This window comes from Amblyomma mixtum, chromosome 10 (assembly GCF_055824585.1).
Source record: "Amblyomma mixtum isolate Tamu chromosome 10, ASM5582458v1, whole genome shotgun sequence".
Lineage (NCBI taxonomy): Eukaryota > Metazoa > Arthropoda > Arachnida > Ixodida > Ixodidae > Amblyomma > Amblyomma mixtum.
In genome coordinates, this window is record NC_143021.1 from 67,314,580 (window position 1) to 67,332,156 (window position 17,577).

General features: G+C 49.5%; 2 protein-coding genes across 2 annotated transcripts in view; one reads left to right on the forward strand and one right to left on the reverse strand.

Moving 5' to 3' along the window:
* The window catches only part of LOC149326019 (protein tolkin-like), a 416,319-nt gene that overhangs the window by 180,676 nt on the left and 218,066 nt on the right, over window positions 1-17,577 (reverse strand). The gene's annotated exons all lie outside the window — the stretch shown is intronic.
* On the forward strand, window positions 381-9,697 carry LOC149326021 (uncharacterized). Its single transcript, XM_089563374.1, has 3 exons — window positions 381-416; window positions 7,231-7,761; window positions 9,692-9,697. Exons 1-3 carry the CDS (start codon window positions 381-383, stop codon window positions 9,695-9,697), a joined length of 573 nt encoding a protein of 190 aa, XP_089419500.1.

Below are 17,577 nucleotides of genomic sequence, written 5' to 3' on the forward strand. Positions count from 1 at the left end.
ACACGATGATGCCACACCACGTGACACGATGACGTCACGGCAGTGGAGAAACGGGGGCCCACCTCGCGCCGTCGCTGTGGTTGTGCGCCTCCAAATTACGCGACACGATGATGCTTCGCATTCTCCAGGCTTAACCAAGTTAAGCCTCAGCCATTATTTTCAACAAGTGTAGGCTCGCGCAGCGCTGAGATAGGGCGGTTTGCAGTGGCGAGGCTTTGCTTCTCTGTTCTAATTGCACTTCGCATGTATAGCTGTTCCAAAAGCGCGGTTTAAAATTTTTCCATTTCTTTTAAGGCGAAACCTTTAATGGCCCATTACGAGAAAAGCCGGTCGCGTCTGTGTAGAGAGATGGTTCAAAAAGGAGGGTGCCCTCATCGGCAATGCCTACATCATCAGGAAAGCAAAGCTGCAACAAGGTGGGTTATGGCGTATTGCTCTGGAACAGGGGTGCATCCTACAGGATTGCAGTGAATTACGTAGTATTCAGTTGTATTACGGGCGAACTGCGGGCGAACTAAGGCAGGCTAAGGGACCTAAAACTTTGTCCATTGTAAGGGGCACTGAGCAGAGCTTCTGCATGCAATGTTCATAGTACGCACGCTCGTTAGCATATGCAGGGCACTCAAGCAAGATATGCTCCACAGTTTCTATCGCGGCACAGTTTTCACAGTGCGGACTGTCCATTTGTCTAAAACGGTATCGTAAGCCGTTTGTATATGCAGCATTAAGACGAAGTCGATGATAAAGTGTTTCCAGATGTCGAGGAATTCTGCGTGAGAGTCTTGACCTAAGATGTGGGTCGACTGAGTGAAGGAATTGGCACTGATATGTCGGCAAACTCCAAAGCCGATACATTTCTTCGGAAGCAAAACTTTTGGCCAACTGGGACGCATCAGATTTCGTAAAAAAAGTTCTAATGTATCTCCAATGTTGATGGCCCTTACGGGCCGCTTCATCTGCTTTTTCATTAGCCTGAATGCCACAGTGAGCAGGTACCCACTGAAATGTTATGCAGTGGCCTGCGGAAATAGCTAAATGATGTAGATATCCGATGTCCAGGGAAACTGGATGGTGATTCGTTTTCTTCAGCAGGTTGGCCAGGATCTGGAGAGGTGCTTTCGAATCGGTGAAGATAACCCAACGGTCGGCGGTTCGACGCAGGATGTAAGAAACAGCTTCCTTAATGCCGTGAAGCTCAGCTGTCGTAGAGGATGTCCTCCGCTGCAGCCGGTAAGAAAGGGCATGGGTGTGCCCTCATGTGCCCTCAACAGCAAGGAAAGGGCTGTTGAGGGCACATAAAGGCCACATGAAGAGGTTTCTTTAGTAGTTGAACCATCGGTGAAGATATGGGTGTGCTGCCTATATTCCTCCGTTAAGTAGGCGAGAGTAGTTTGCAGAAGCGCTGCCTGTGGCATGCGGCTCTTTGCATTCACACCTGGAACAAACTTCTTCACCTTTAGAGGAGAGAGTGTCCATGGAGGAAAGGCCAGAGGTAGTAGTTTCTGTGGCTGATTAATAGTAGGGATGGGCAGGAGCTGCACTGCCTGGCCGAAGCTAGAGTTGCTGTGAGTTAGGTGGACACGGTGCAGGAAGTGCTTCTTCCCTTGAAGAACATGGCGGAGATGGGTACGCATAGTTTCCTGGGCGGCAATCACCTCTAGTGGGAGACATCCTGCCTCCGCTACTGTTCCTGATGCAGAGGAACCCTTTGGGAGGCCAAGGCATATTCGCAGGCAGTTGTTCCGTGCTGCAACGAGAGACTTATTGCTTGATGTAGATAATCTTTGAAACACTGGTAGACAGTAGCGCAAGGTTCCTTCAACGTAGGTTTTTTCAAGCAGAAGCATTGAAACGGCAGTTGCTACCCCACCTTGTTCCCGCCATGAACCTAAACACTTGCGATGCTGCAGTGATCCTCTCGCGGAGGTTTTTGATCTGAGGTGTCCATGACAGATTATAGTCGATTACAACACCGAGGAATCGCTGAGATCGTACATATGGTAGCGATCGTCCGCCTAGGAGCAGCGGATATCGGGTCATCGTTTTTCTTGTAAACGCCATTGCAACACTCTTTTCTGGCGAGAGACGAAGATCTCTGGAAGCCAGGTACATCGAAATGTGCAACAGCGCTCTGTGTAGACGTTGCTGGGTGATATAGCGCGAGCGTGATGCGGTCCAGATGCAGATATCATCAGCATAAATTGTTATACGGACCCCTCGCGGAAGGTTTCTTCTTATGTGTATAAGGGCAATATTGAACAGGAGAGGGCTGAGCACCGCTCCCTGTGGTACGCCCCTCTCTACTGCGTGAAAGCGTGTTGGACCGTTTGGAGTGGTCATAAAAATTTGCCGTTCTTTCACATAATGCCCAATCCATTTGTATAGCTTTCCTCCAAGGCCAAGACTGGCAAAGGCGGCGAGAATTGCATGGTGAAAGACAGAGTCAAAGGCGGCCTTGATGTCTAGGAAAACGGCTGTCGGGATGTACCCAGCATGAAGGTACTCCTCAATTGATGAGACGAGGGAGATGATATTGTCAGTCGCAGACCTGTTTTGACGGAACCCGTTCGTTTCTTGGGGGAACTCATTTCGGCTTTCTAGGAACCAAGTTATGCGTTTGCAGATCATGCGCTCCATGAGCTTACCTACGCAGCTCAGTAGGGCAATGGGCCGGAATAATGAGTAGCTTGTTGGCTGCTTACAGGGTTTCAAAACAGGCACAATTTTCGCCAGCTTCCATTCCGTGGGGACCTCACCAGTCATCCAGGAAGAATTGTAATACTCCAGGAGTCGAAGACGGGAGGTGTGGGGTAGCTTTGCAATGGCTTCATAGGTCACCTCATCATGACCCGGAGACGTATGTCTATTTGTCTCCGCGATAGCTGTGGATAGTTCTTCCATTGTGAAAGGCAGGTCTAACGCTGGCACTGCCGCCTTTGGGATGCCTGATTGACCATTTGCGGAGAGTGTCGAATGCCCTGACCCTGCCGACAGTAGCCTGCAGTATTCTTCTGAGACTTCTTTTATAGATTTTTGTTCGTGAAGGGAGAGTGCAGCGAAGGGGTGGAGTTGTTGAGGTTGCGTGCGCATACCTTGAACTATCCGCCAAATATTGGTTACTGGTTGGCGCACATCCAGCGTAAAACAAAAGTCACGCCAGCCACTTTTGCCGACTGAGTTTATCCATATAGCGTCGAATGTGACGTTGTGCCCGTTGGCATACACGTAGGTCATCGAGGCTTTTTGTGCGCAGAGCTTTCCTTTCAGTTCGCCTGCGTATAGCGCAGAGCCTTTGAAATGTGTCATAATTTGAAGGTAGGCTATCATTTTTAGTTGTAATTTGTGTACTCGCTCTCAGGCAATACGCCATTGTTGGTGCTAATTCCTCATTGCGAGTTGCCGCAGTAATTCCTCTGCTTACAGCGTCCTTGTATGCGTCCCAGTCTGTAGATTTTGTAAGGAATTTCTTTGGGTTCTTCTGCGCATGGAAAGCCGATATGAGGATTGGGTAATGGTCGCTTCCGCGTGTCTCCAAATCAGTGCACCAGCCAAAGTTGTGGGCGAATGAACTTGTGACAAATGTCACGTCGATGCTGCTGGTAGTCGTCGGGCCTCGGAGGTAGGTGATGCTGCCATCATTTAATGGCTGAACTGAATGCTTGGAGAGAAGTTTTGCAAGCTTGGCACCTCGGGCACATGTATGTAAGCTGCCCCAAATTTCATTATGAGCATTGAAGTGTCCGCAAATAATATGCGGTGAGGGCGTCCTTGCTATCAAGTTATCAAGTCTCATAGCATCAAATGGCGTGCCTGGCTCAAGATATACTCCAATCAGAGTGTACTGTTGTCCGGCAATAACTGTGACAGCGCACACGTATTCATTGTCGCTGTGAGGCGGGACATCAACCGATGAGGCCGGGATATCCTTGCGAAAGCCTATCAGCAATCTGCTGACGTTATCTGGTCGTTGTGAATGATGGAAATAGTATCCATGGAGTCGGAAAGTTTCCTCGATGCGTGATTCACTGATGACTATGAAGGGGAAGCGGTGCGCTCGCACCAGCTGTCGGAAATCTGAGAGTTTAGAGCGTAGCCCGCGAGCGTTCCACTGGAAAATGGTGCATGTACAAAAGATGTTGTGGATTGTCAGCTGCGGCGAAGTTCTCGCTGTTGAAGCCATGATTACTGAAGTGTGGTATTACGCCCCTGCGGAGCGTAGGAGACCGACACCAACGGCTCCATTGCAAGGACAGCTTCTACTTCTGGGAGTCCTCCTGACGAGGGGTTTGCACGGATAAGAGCCGTGATGGCTGCAAACAGCATCGGAATGAGTAGGCTTGTGATATCTTGTTCAGAGTTTCCGGTTTGCTGCCTGTCGCTGATCTTCCTGTCATGTTGTGGCGCCATAGGCTCAGAGCGAGCGACGCTGTTTGTCGGGTCTTGTGCAGTGCGCTGCAGCAGCTTTGATGAAGGAGAAGAACCAACGGACTTCCCACGCTTCTTTTTTACTGCATCTGCGTAGGTCTTGTCAGGTGCTTTCCCACGCTGTGTTGACTGATTCTCGGAAAGAGCTGCCGTAGTCGTGAAAACCACGTCGGGGTTAGGTGGTGGTTCATGGCGCTTAGGGGGTTTCCCTTGTGTTTGCTCTGCCGTGCGAGCAACTGTGGCTGCTTTCTTTTTATAGCACCCTCCATAGGAAGCAGGGTGAGGGCCACCGCAGTTAGCGCATTTAGGTTGTGCTCTCGAAGTGCATTCTTTGTGCGAGTGGGGGCCAGCACACACTTTGCAGCGCACGGGGCCGTTACAATGTCTTGATATGTGGCCATGCCGCTGACATTTATAGCACTGAGTTGCCGCTCCGACGTATTCAGTTACAGGGTAACTACAGAACCCAAGCGTTACTCTTTTTGGTAGCGGCGCATCTTTTGCGAATTCCAATATAACTGCGCGACGGCGTACCTCTTTGATCTTTCCACCATCCTCAGGAGTGTAGACGGTTAGTCTCCTTGCTGAAAGGACACCTTGGTCACGTAGATATTCCTTCAGAACTTCGTCTGTGTAGGTGACAGGTACATCTTGTATTTTGCCATAGCTTGCCATGTAAGAGTATGGGACGCGGGCCTCTACGGCCACTCCAGCCAGCGTAGTTACCGTGAGCAGACGGTTGGCGGCGGGCAGCGTCGATACTGTAACCATCAGGCTCCCATCCTTGAAAACCATCAGGCTCCAGTACGCCCGTAATACAACTGAATCCTACGTCATTCCCTGCAATCCAGTAGAATCCACCCCTGTTCCAGAGCAATACGCCATAACCCACCTTGTTGCAGCATTGCTTTCCTGATGATGTAGGCATTGCCGATGAAATCACCCTCCTTTTTGAACCATCTCCCTACACAGACGCGACCGGCTTTTCTCGTAATGGGCCATTAAAGGTTTCGCCTTAAAACGAAATGGAAAAATTTTAAACCATGCTTTTGGAACAGCTATACATGCGAAGTGCAATTAGAACAGAGAAGCAAAGCCTCGCCACTGCAAACCGCCCTATCTCAGCGCTGCGCGAGCCTGCACTTGTTGAAAAGCAGCGGCAAGTGAGCGCGGCAAAGCGGGAGCACCTTGCCATGACACTCGATTTTCGCGCCCACACGGCGCGCGCAGACACCCGCGATTATCCAGGCGCCCACTTCCGAAGCGAGCCCCAGTGGCGAAACGGGCGAACGCCACACATAGACTTTATCAGGCGCGTTACGTAACAGCTCGAGAGTGAGGGTGAAGGCTGTCGTCACGCGGGGCACGCTCGCAGCAAGCGCCGGTCGGAGACAGCAGCGCCGCGGTGCGGCCGCGCGGCCGCTCCGCCGGCTGGAGCCGTGGGCCGTGTATTTTTGAAAACGACTGTACGTAGTATATATAGAGGTAGTGCCCTTCTTTGCCGGGTTTAAATTTTTTCCGGCATTTGGAGGCTAAAAACCGGGCGATAACTTTCAAACTGAAATTTGGTTATAAATAGGGGAACGCTAAAATTTGGACAGTTCAGGTTTTTTCGGGTGGCATTTTTGCAGCCCAAGACAGTTCACTTAACAGATAGCAGCGTTTGTTTGGGGCCTGGTTGGCTCATGAATAAAGAACGGGGTTTTATAGCTGTACCCCCTCCTTTGTTGCACTACAAAATCCCTTATGTAACAGTTTTTCTGTTAGACATAGATGCCCTATCTTTTGTTCATTATTTCTTGTACAACATGGAAACGGCGGGCTCCACTAAATAATTATTTACCAGTTAAGATTGTTTTTTGCGATATATTAAAAATATTTCTTCGGGTACTATCTCCCACGGAGAACTCCAATGACTGAGGAAGTCCGGCCTGCCTTTGTGTGTACAACTAGCCACAGTATAAAGCGAAACAAAGTCTGAATGGTCAGTTAATTACTTCTCCATAACTATGATTAACAAGTAGTCTTATCGCTGCTTTGCCGCCATTTTTTCTTTAGGTCTATATTATCAAAAAAGGCACATTCAACTTTTTGGGGGAAACATTTTGCTTTTCGTGTTAATTCTTTGTTCCCTTCTATATTGGAGGGACCTGTAGAGAGCGAAAACATTCAACATCGTAGCAATTAGCGTGGCCAGCGCTAAATAAAGTGATGTCTGTTCGAAAGTCATGTTTTTTTTTGGCCTCTCGCTTCTAAATCACCCTTTTAGAACTTATCCTCAAATTCATCCGCCTCAAGAAAACGAATGTTAAAAGAGGTTTACATGTCCAGTAGATCGAAGACACCTATCCGGAATGAGGAGTAGATATTGCCACGCATCATTGTAGTGTCCGTTCGTTCGCGCTCAAGGCCTCAGGAAAGGGGTGTTATCATATTTGTTTGCGACGCGAGAAGCGACCGGACTCGTCTCGATTGATCACAGCCATGAAGAGCTGCATCTACGTGTTTCCAGATTACTCTAGATGATCTCGACCTGTTATCTCGAAGTTTCCTTGCCGGCTTTAAATTGAATGATGCCGGGAGCGGCGGGCAGTTCGACGACTGACGAGCACGTTTGTTGCTTACGCTGTCGACGAGTGATTCAGTTCTTTTGCGGGCGCAAGTCAGCCCAAATAAAGAGCTTCGTTTGCAAGTCTTGTTGCTGTCTTCCTGACGGCTGGACTGCCGTCACTAGAACATGACTTCTGGTGGAGGTGCTGGGTACTCTTCCATGCTCCGGAGACCCCCTGCAAGTCGTGACGCCAGCCCTCTGAGTCATTCACCGAGGACCTGAGTCCAGTCCACCGCGCAAGCCGACGTCTGCTAGGGGACGCACCTGAGTTCGGGACTCTGCCGGAGCCTACCAGGAAGCGACGGCAAGCAGCAACGTCCGCCATGAGCTTGCCCCACATGTCGACTCCAATCATAATGCAGCAGCCCCGGGTGCCACCAACCTTCGACGCTTCGCCTGGCGCTGACCCCGAAGAATTGCTGGAACAGTCCGACCGTGTAGCTATATTTAAAAACTGGGATGATTCCATGAAATTAAGGTACGTCTTCTTCGCCTTGGAGGGACCAGCCGGAATCTGGTTTGAGAATGAGGAAGATAGCCTTACGAACTGGGAAACTTTCAAGCAGCAGCTTCTCAAGACTCTCGCAAACGTCGTGAGAAAGGAGAGAGCCCAGCAGCTGCTACAGTCTCGAATACAACACCCAAATGAGACCATTGCAGTGTACACTGAGGAGATGAAGCGTCTCTTCCGGCGTGCCGACTCGAGCATCAAGGAAGAAGAAAAGGTACAGCTGCTTATGCGAGGAGTTAAAGAGCAACTCTTTGCTGGCCTCGTACGGAACCCACCGAAAACCGTCGCGGAATTCGTAGAAGAGGCGTCCACCATGGAAATAACTCTTGATGCCAGAGCCCGCCAGTACGACCGCCAGCAGCGCGTTTTCTCAGCAAGCTGACTGGACACCGCTAACAACAATATCCTGCGGGAGGTTATACGTCAAGTTGTGCGAGAAGAGCTCCGTCGATTGCTGCCAACGGAAACGCAGCCGCAACTTACATCACTCACTGACGTAATCCGGGACGAAGTTCAACAGGCCTTGGGTGTGACGCCGACAAGCACGCAGTCTCTGCAGCCCCCAGCCACGACTTACGCCGCAGCAGTGCGCCCTCCTGCACCTCGACGACGGGACCCAAGCCGCTGTCGCCCTCAGCCAGCTCCGCTGGACCACCGCCCTCTCGCCCCAACCCGCCCCTCCTACGAGCGTCGCACACAGCCGAGGAAATGCGACGAGTGGAGAACTCCCGACCAGCGCCGCCCGCTATGCTTCCACTGTGGCGAAGCCGGTCAAATTATCTGGTACTGTTCATACAGGTCAATGGGCTTCCGAGGGTTCTCTTACGACGCCCCACGACCCCGACCCGGCCAGCGACCAGCCGAAATCGAGGCGTTTTTGAGTCGGCAAGAAAGCTCCTCGCCGAGCCGCCTATCACGTTCCCCGTCGCCATCGTTACCGCGCTTTGTATCTCCTAGCCGAGGTTACGCCGTGCGTGGACGCTCCCCCAGCCCCCGAAGGTTAAACTGAATAAAACAGCCTCTGGAGGTGAGGTTGCTTCTAAGCGCTAGAACAAAAGATCCTCCATCGACGAAAACGCAAGGCCATGCCTCAATTACGACGGCAACACCGCGACGACGACGACGCGGCCAGATTTGAAGCTTTTACCCCTGCCCAGAAAAGTAACGTCGGAGTACGCCAACCGCAGCCTCACACTCGACGGAGCCGAGATCGGACACCGAAGAGAACGTGCAATACGAGAACGCAAACAAGTGACCTTGAAGTTATGGTCGACGGTCACGGGGTTACTGCCTTGGTCGACACGGGAGCTGACGGGGCCACTCGCTGTCCGACTCAGGAAAGTAAAAACAACTTGGGATGGCCCGCTGATTCGCACCACAGCTATTACGCCATCAGGAGGCTGCACAGCGAGAGTTACAGCAAATGGGCGAACCTATGATACAACGGTGAATGCAAGGCGAGGTACTGCGCACAAAAAGACAAGGGCAAGAAGATAACACAACAAGCGCAGACTCGCGACTAACTTTATTTGAAAACACGACACTCCTTTTATAGTTGCAAACTGTCACATCACACACATGTGGAAACCAAAAACCTGTCTTCATTGTGATACAGTTTGATAGAAGGGTCACTTACAAAATCTTTATCCTTCTGTTTGATGCAAAACGCCTCAGCCAACTCACGCGCCACCTGGTCACGGCTCCTCCTCAAAACTTTTGTATCTGTCAGCAAAGGCAGGCAAGGGTTATTGCGCGTAGCATCCGGGCATGCGCCACAATGCAGGGGTATATTCGACCCTGTCCCTGATTTCATGGAAAGCTGGTGTTCCCTTAAGCGCTCATTCAGACATCGGCCTGTCTGACCGATGTATACCCTGCCACAGGTGAGGGGAATCTGGTAAGCGACACCCGTCTGGCACCTGACAAAACGAGTGGCATGACGCTTCACGCAGTCCGCTTTCCTCTTCCCTCCGGACATGACCTGAGGGCACAATGAGGCCAACTTGCATGGGGCGGTAAAAACTACCGGCACGCCGTACCGTTCCGCCACGTACTTCAAGTTGCGGGAAATTCTGTGAATATTCTGTGAATTCTGTGAATAAATTCTGTGTGGCACATGTACTGGCTGACATCTTCTTGTCCAGCATTGACTGTGATCTGGTGCGCTATTTTGACGTTGAGACAACTCTGAAAATATTTAGGTACGTTGATGACTATTTAGTGTTTCTTAAAGATCGACCTGGCGCGACGCACACTGTGATTGTGGAAGAATTTTTATCGATTTTCAGACGACATGGGAAGGGTCTAACCTTTACTCACGAGTTACCGGAACATGACAAGCTACAGTTTTTAGATATTAACCTGACTTTAACACCAGATCACGTTTGCTGGATGTACTTACTACGTGCACGGAAAGACCTGTTGCCGTTCAGGTCAGCACATTCCAAAACTGTTAAACTGGCTATCGGAACGTATTGCCTGCAGGGCGCCTTGTCTAAGTCTTGCGCTCACCTTGTGCACGAGAGCCTCAATAATCAGGTAATTAGGATGACGAAGGCTGGTTTGCCTGCTTCAATCATTGTTGCAATGGCAGAGAAGCTTCTGCGCAAACTGAAAGATAGGACGTGCCGGGATAGTGGCCGTTCTAAGGAAATGAGGCCAGCGGTTCTACCGTATATTCACAGAATTTCCCACAACTTGAAGAACGTGGCGGAACGGTACGGCGTGTCTGTAGTTTTTACCGCCCCATGCAAGTTGGCCTCATTGTGCCCTCAGGTCATGTCCGGAGGGAAGAGGAAAGCGGACTGCGAGAAGCGTCATGCCACTCGTTTTGTCAGGTGCCAGACGGGTGTCGTTTACCAGATTCCTCTCACCTGTGGCAGGGTATACATCGGTCAGACAGGCCGATGTCTGAATGAGCGCTTAAGGGAACACCAGCTTTCCATGAAATCAGGGACAGGGTCGAATTTACCCCTGCATTGTGGCGCATGCCCGGATGCTACGCGCAATAACCCTTGCCTGCCTTTGCTGACAGATACAAACGTTTTGAGGAGGAGCCGTGACCAGGTGGCGCGTGAGTTGGCTGAGGCGTTTTGCATCAAACAGAAGGATAAAGATTGCGTAAGTGACCCTTCTATCAAACTGTATCACAATCAAGACAGGTTTTTGGTTTCCACATGTGTGTGATGTGACAGTTTGCAACTATAAAAGGAGTGTCGTGTTTTCAAATAAAGTTAGTCGCGAGTCTGCGCTTGTTGTGTTATCTTCTTGTCCTTGTCGTTTTGTGCGCAGTACCCCCCCTTGTATTCACCATGATTGACCGACTAGCCCAATAACGTACGCTCTTAAACTATGCTACAACCTTCCTGGTCCTATATCAATGCTCGCGAGACGTGATTTTGGGAATGGACTTTCTGAATGAACATCGGGCAATCATCGACCTTCGATCTAAGTCGATCAGGCTTTCCACGGACAAAGCCATACCTGCTGCGACGAGCGCGACTCATCACATTGCTTTCAACGTCCTCGACGGAGCATTGAGCGTGCCGCCCCGATTGAGTGTCATCGCCTGCATAGGTATTGGAGTCATCGAAAATGCCGATGGCGTCATCGAGGGGAACACCCAGTTACTCCTGAATCGAGGACCAGGTGTCGCAAGGGAGTCGCCAAAATCCGAAATGGCCAAGCCCAGGTGTTGCTAACCAACTTCACCGAAGAATACCGGCATCTAAACAAAGGTACGACGATTGATTTTCTTGACGAGCTGACAGACATCAGAGACATATTTGCCCTCCCCGACCAACCCGCAGAACCATCTGACCGAGGCCAACAACCCACGTTCGATATCATCCCAGCATTACCACGGAGCAGACAAGACCAAATACGCAGTCTTCTTCAAAGGTGCAGCGATCGCTCATCAGCATCGAATGTGCGACGAACCCTGCTTGCCAAGCACCGCATTGTCACAGACGAACACGCCACTGCGCCACGAGAACGACCACCGACAGAGCCCCTAGCGCGTATCGCTGCTAGAACGCCAAGCTATCAGCAAGCAAGTTGAGGACATGCTTCGTAACGACGTCATCCAGCCATCAAGGAGACCGTGGGCAGCACCAGTCGTCCTAGTGAAAAAGAAAGACGGCACCCTTCGCTTTTGTGTCTGTTACCGCCGCCTGAACAGCATTACGAAGAAGGATGTCTACACCCTCCCATGCATCGACGACGCATTGGATCGGCTGTGCAACACTAAGTGCTTCTCATCGATGGACCTCAAAAGCGGCTACTGGCAACTTGAAGTCGACGAAAGATATTGCGAGAAGACTGCGTTCATCACACCAGGCGGCCTCTTCGAGTTCAAGGTGATGCCGTTCGTTCCAGCGAGTAATGGATACGGTGCTCGCAGGCTTGAAGTGGCAGATTTGTCTAGTCTACTTAGATGGCGTTCTTGTCTTCTCCCCAAGCTTTGAAGACCACCTCAGAAGGCTTCGGATAGTGCTGGAAACGATCAAGACTTCAGGCCGAACACTGAAACCAGAGAAGTGCCACTTCGCCACCGAGTAGCTGCTGTTCTTTGGTCACGTCGTAAGCAAGGATTTAGTTCGTCCAGACCCTCAGAAGACGGTTGCGATCGGAGAGTTTCCACAACCTAATGACAAGGAAGCTATACGCAGATTCCTTGGATTGTGCGCTTATTACCGGCGATTTGTAAAGAACTTTTCGCGCATCGCTGAAACTTTGACCCAACTTACCAAGGCTGACATGCCTTTCAAATGGGAAACACCGCAAGTGGAAGGTTTAAGAGCTGAAGCGCCGCTTACAGTCCCATCCTGTGCTCTGGCACTTTGATGAAAACGCCGAAACCAAAATTCATACCGATGCAAGCAGTGTGGGTTTAGTAGCGGTCCTCGTTAAGAAAAATAGTAGACAAAAGAAAGTTATCGCGAATGCTGGCCGTTCACTGTCGAAAGCCGAGGCCAACTATTCGACCATCGAGAATGAGTGCCTCGCCATTATTTGGGCCACGTAGAAATTTAGCCGCTCCCTGTACAGACAACCATTCAAGGTTGTGAGCGATCACCATGCTCTGTGCTGGCTAGCCAATTTGAAAGATCCCTCCGGCCGCCTTGCCCGTTGGAGCCTACGCCTTCAAGAATTCGACATAACTGTATTCTACAAATCTGGCCGCAAGCATTCCGACGTAGACTGCTTGTCGCGAGCCCCCGTCGACACAGCACCGGAAAAGAAAGACGACGACGCTTTCTTAGGACCGGTAAGCGCCAGCAGTTCCGCGCAGCAGCAGCGCTCGGATCCTGAGTTGCAAAGCCTAGTTGATTATCTGAAAGGTAAGACCGCATCGCCTCCCCGAGGGTTCAAGCGGTAGCTGTCGTCCTTCGTCTTTCACAATAATGTCCTCCTGAAGAAGAACTTTGCGCCCAACAGGACAGTGCATGTTCTTCTTGTGCCCAAAAATCTCATTCAAGAAATTATGCCGGCATGTCATGACGAGTAAGATGAGATAAGCGGCCTGCACAGGTTTCCTTTCACCTGTTATCGAAGGACTTTTTCTCTCAGAAAACGGTCGTCAAGAGGCAGTATCGGAGTAGGAGTTGTTGCTCGGTGAAACAGCTGCACAATGTTGGTTGCCTTCGCTGGAGGCGTCAAAATGACATCGCGCAGCTTTAGCCTCCGTTGGATAACGATGACCGGACATGCGGGGGCACCGTGACGCTTAAACACCATTAAAGATGCTTCCCAGCCAGTTGGCATCAACAAGCACAGAAATAATCAGATACTGGAAACGGTTTAATTTTCGCGACGAAATAATTTTTGCGTCCTTAGCACACAGTCCTTGATAAATGCTGCCGCGATGGCTCAGTGGCTATGGCGCTTGGCTGCTGCCCCGAACGATGCGGGCTCCATTCCGGCCAGGCCTCCGCCCCCCTCTCTTTCTCTCTGCCTGCCCTCTCCCTGTTCTTTTATTCTCGCTAGCCGCAGCTCAGGTGCTTCAGGTTTCGAAGGCATATGCCGCGGCTAGCAACATCTGTTTCTTTCATTTTTATTCTTGTTAATAATTAATAGCCACTAACAAGAACAACATTCCGGCCGCGACGGTCGAATTTCGATGGAGGCGAAATTCTAGAGGCCCGTGTACTGTGCGATGTTAGCAGCGCACGTTAAAGAACCCCAGGTGGTCAAAATTTCCGGAGCCCTTCACTACGGCGTCCATCATAGCCTGAGTCGTTTTTGGGACTTTGAACCCCCTGAAATTATAAACCAGTTCTCAATAAATAATACATTGCGGTCAGATATCGGTTTATAACAGAGTACAGCAATGTTTCTCAGATCATCACCTTGATCCTCTCCAACTGGTCTGTTCCAAAAAGTATTGTAAATGAACGCGACGCCTTGTCTGCTAATCTTGACATGTGCAGTTGGCGTGGTAGTGCTGAAGGAGGCTCGGCTTTCAGGTGAAATGAAGAGTAAGGAATTACTTGGCTGAAAATCGAGATATCTACCGCAAATGTCGAATTGCAAAACAGGGAGGTGGTGCACTGGTTCTTGTCGCCGATAACCTCGCATCTGATGCAGTTACGGTCGCTACTTCTCTTGGAACGTTCCATGCCTTGAAGTGCATTGTTGACTGCTTGCCTCTGGGCATGAAACTGTCACTAACCGAGCAAAGCTGCTAATGGGTCTCGATGGTTCTTCATGCTTTACTTCCTTATTGCATCACCCTGGTTACGGAACAGCGAGGGACAAAAACACACAGATCGCTCGGTCTGTCTGTTTGGTTTCTCGTTCCTTGCTGTTTCGTGACCAGAGTAGCGCAGTAACGAAGGAAGCCAAAAACCCACCAGACCCATTTGCAGCTTGACTGACATTCTGTGTGTGCTATATGGGCCACCGAGCGCGGCATCAGCTTTTGCATTTACTGGCACTTATTGATAAGAGTATACGATTTCCTTCCTTACCTTTAGATCTGTTACGCAATTTCAATTTTCCCGAAATAAACTGGTCCGGCCCCTAACCCACTGCAACCGGTCCTTCCGCAGCCGCGCAGTGTTTTTCAAAATTTATGCATGCAGTCGAATTTTACACAGCTTGCCTCAAGACCTACAAGATTTGGCTATAGCACCTCATACCTGCGCCGCGGATGGCACAGGGCAGGGTTAATTGGAGAGATATGGCAGAGGCCTTTGGTCTGCAGTGGGCGTAGTCAGGCTGATGATGATGATGATGAAACCTAACCGGCTAGGCTTGATCCTTTCGACTGCCCCTGACCTTCTCACTACGACTTACATGCCCGGTTTGAGTTATCATTGCTCCACTTGTTTGAAACTAAGAGTGCATACTGCGAACAGAGCGGCATCAATATAATTAGGGACTTTACGAAAGGAGATAGCACACCAATTAACCGTGACCTTGCACTATTCAAAGAAAGTATATTTAACAATAAACAGTAAATAATCATGCCTACCTTTTTGAGTGAACTGTTGACCAAAACTGGGCTTTAATAATAAATCGCATCAATAGTCAATAAGCACGTCCGAAACTCTGCATTAAAAAAAATGCAGTCAATGCGCTCCACCCTCCCCATGAAAAGAGGTCTGTATAAAAAGAAGCGGTTGTTTCGCCTTGCCAAACCCGCGTAGGAGTAAAACAGCTCAGTATTGGCTTTTTTCAATAGACATCAAAGGTCTGTTTTACTCCTTGCCACAGGATGAATTGCTGTTGTGTGTTGAACAGGCTATTGACGCGCTTGGAGCTGCTTTCTTTCAGAACAGTTCTGGAGTGAGTGGGTTTTTAGCAATGCGGGATGTATATCTGCGCTCGCTTCTCTAAGTCGATGGCAACCAGCGACCTCTTTCTTCACTTCACTTCACTTCACTTTAAAACGTTAAATACCCTCGTTAGAGGGTATTACATAATGGGTGGGGCACACAGAAATGAAAAACAGAATAAGTAACAGATAAGTTGTAAGTTATACAAATATAAGATTTTCACTGAGCAAGTACACGCGTGATTCTTTCGATGAACAATGATTGGCATGTGATAGTAGCAAGTTCTCTGGAAAGGCCGTTCCAGTCGTTCGCAGTCCGGGGGAAGAATGATGAAGAAAATGTAGTGGTGCGGGCGCGAGGTCGTGACACTTTCTGGTGATGGCCGGTGCGGAGGGAGATGCGTGGTGGTGGTGCGCAGATGTAGGGTTCCCGTCGTCGCTCAGGGTAAAAAAACTTGTGCAACAAACATAAACTAGCAATGTAGCGGCGATGAGCAAGGGTAGGTAGGCTGGACTTTGATTTGAGGGATGATATGCTGATATAAAAAATACGATGAATGAATGGATCTAGTTGCTCGGTTTTGAAGCTCAAGTGGCTCCAAAGTTGTGAAAAAAAATTCTAGATTCGTGGACGATTTTTCATCATCACTGACAACTCTAAGGCAGATTTTTATACGGATGCTGCAAATGTGCTTGACAAATTTAAAAGACATTTAACACCATTAATTCTTACGCATGAGCTTCCTGACCAGACTCTATCAAGTTTTTAGATCGCAGACTTAAATTTCATACTAACTGCATCTGTTCGGGTTATGAACCTCGTGCAAAAAAAAAGTACTGCCCGACAAATGCGCTGAAAAGCTCATGCGAACACATGATGCAAGAATGCTTGGAATTACAGATTAGAAGACTGTCTGATTCTGGGTATCATGGGCCACTAACGGTTTCTGTAGCTGAGGGCCTGCTCCAAGAAAGGAAAAAAAAAAGAACCAGACAGTTCGACATGCAGGAAGGTACCAATGAACAACAGAATCGCAGGAAAGTAGCTGTCATTCCTTACATTCATCAGACCTCCCGCAACATAAGAAAATAGGAGGACGAGTAGGCGTTGAAGTTGTATTTTCAGCGCCCATAAAGCTGTCGATGCTTTGCAAAAAGACAAATCCGTGCAGTAACCAAGGGAAGGAAAAAAAGATGTGTAATTGACCATCAGAAACGGTTTATCACTTGTGAAGAGGGTGTTGTCTACCTTGTACCGTTGTCTTGTGGCCATGAGTATATTGGGCAGATAGGGAGATGTGTAAATAGCAGGTTAAAAGAACATGACTACACTGTTAATAAGAGCAAATTGGGCCACCTAAGCCAGCACTGTCGCCACGGCAAGATCCATTCTAAGAAACGGGGCCGCCCAAAGCTGTGGATGCCCTTGTTTGGAAGGAGCCAAATTGCCGCCGCGGTGGCTCAGTGGTTACGGCGCTCGGCTGCTGGCCCGAAGGACGCAGGTTCGATCCCGGCCGCGGCGGTCGAAGTGAGCTGAAAGATCTGTGAAGTGAGCTGAAAGATCTGTTGTGATATTTTAAAGAAAAATATATTACTTATGGATTTCCCACAGTTTAAGCAGAATAAGATACATGCACTAGAGTACCAGCAAATGGATGTCATTTTCGTTAATCATGATAAGCACCTCTTGGGAGAGGTCCTAGGTCCTGTCGTCTGAAAATTCGTCATGCCTCACCCTAGCACACTTGCAGATAAGCGCAACCATCAAAATAATTATGACAAAATTCGAATTACAGAGTAACGAGAAATAAGCACGTAACCAGCAGGCTTCATTACTGTTTTTCACAAGTTTTCCGTTATTGTTGTTGCATACAAAGAGCAAGAAAACTTAGGTGCAATAATGAATAAGCAAATGCACTCAGTCCACGGTCGTCCACGACTGCATGTATGTTGTAGGAGGACCATATTAATGCGGTTGATGAAGTCTCTCTGCCCTTTCTTTGGTGCAGTGATGGGAATATGGGTGCCATCAAATTATGGCACCACATATCTGTGGGATGTGGCACTTCTCGCAGAGCGCCGCCGCGGTGGCTTAGCGGTTATGGTGCTCGGCTGCTGACCCGAAAGACGCGGGCTCGATCCCGGCCGCGGCGGCTGAATTTCTTTGGAGGAGAAATTCTAGAGGCCCGTGTACTGTGCGATGTCAGTGCACGTTAAAGAACCCCAGGTGGTCGAAATTTCCGGAGCCCT

Bases quoted from the DNA above. Each gene is read 5' to 3' on its own strand.
- LOC149326021 (XM_089563374.1), top strand. From the start codon at position 381: ATGCCTACATCATCAGGAAAGCAAAGCTGCAACAAG. The intron at 417-7,230 runs GTGGGTTATGGC...TCGTGACGCCAG, and splicing joins GAAAGCAAAGCTGCAACAAG to CCCTCTGAGTCATTCACCGA.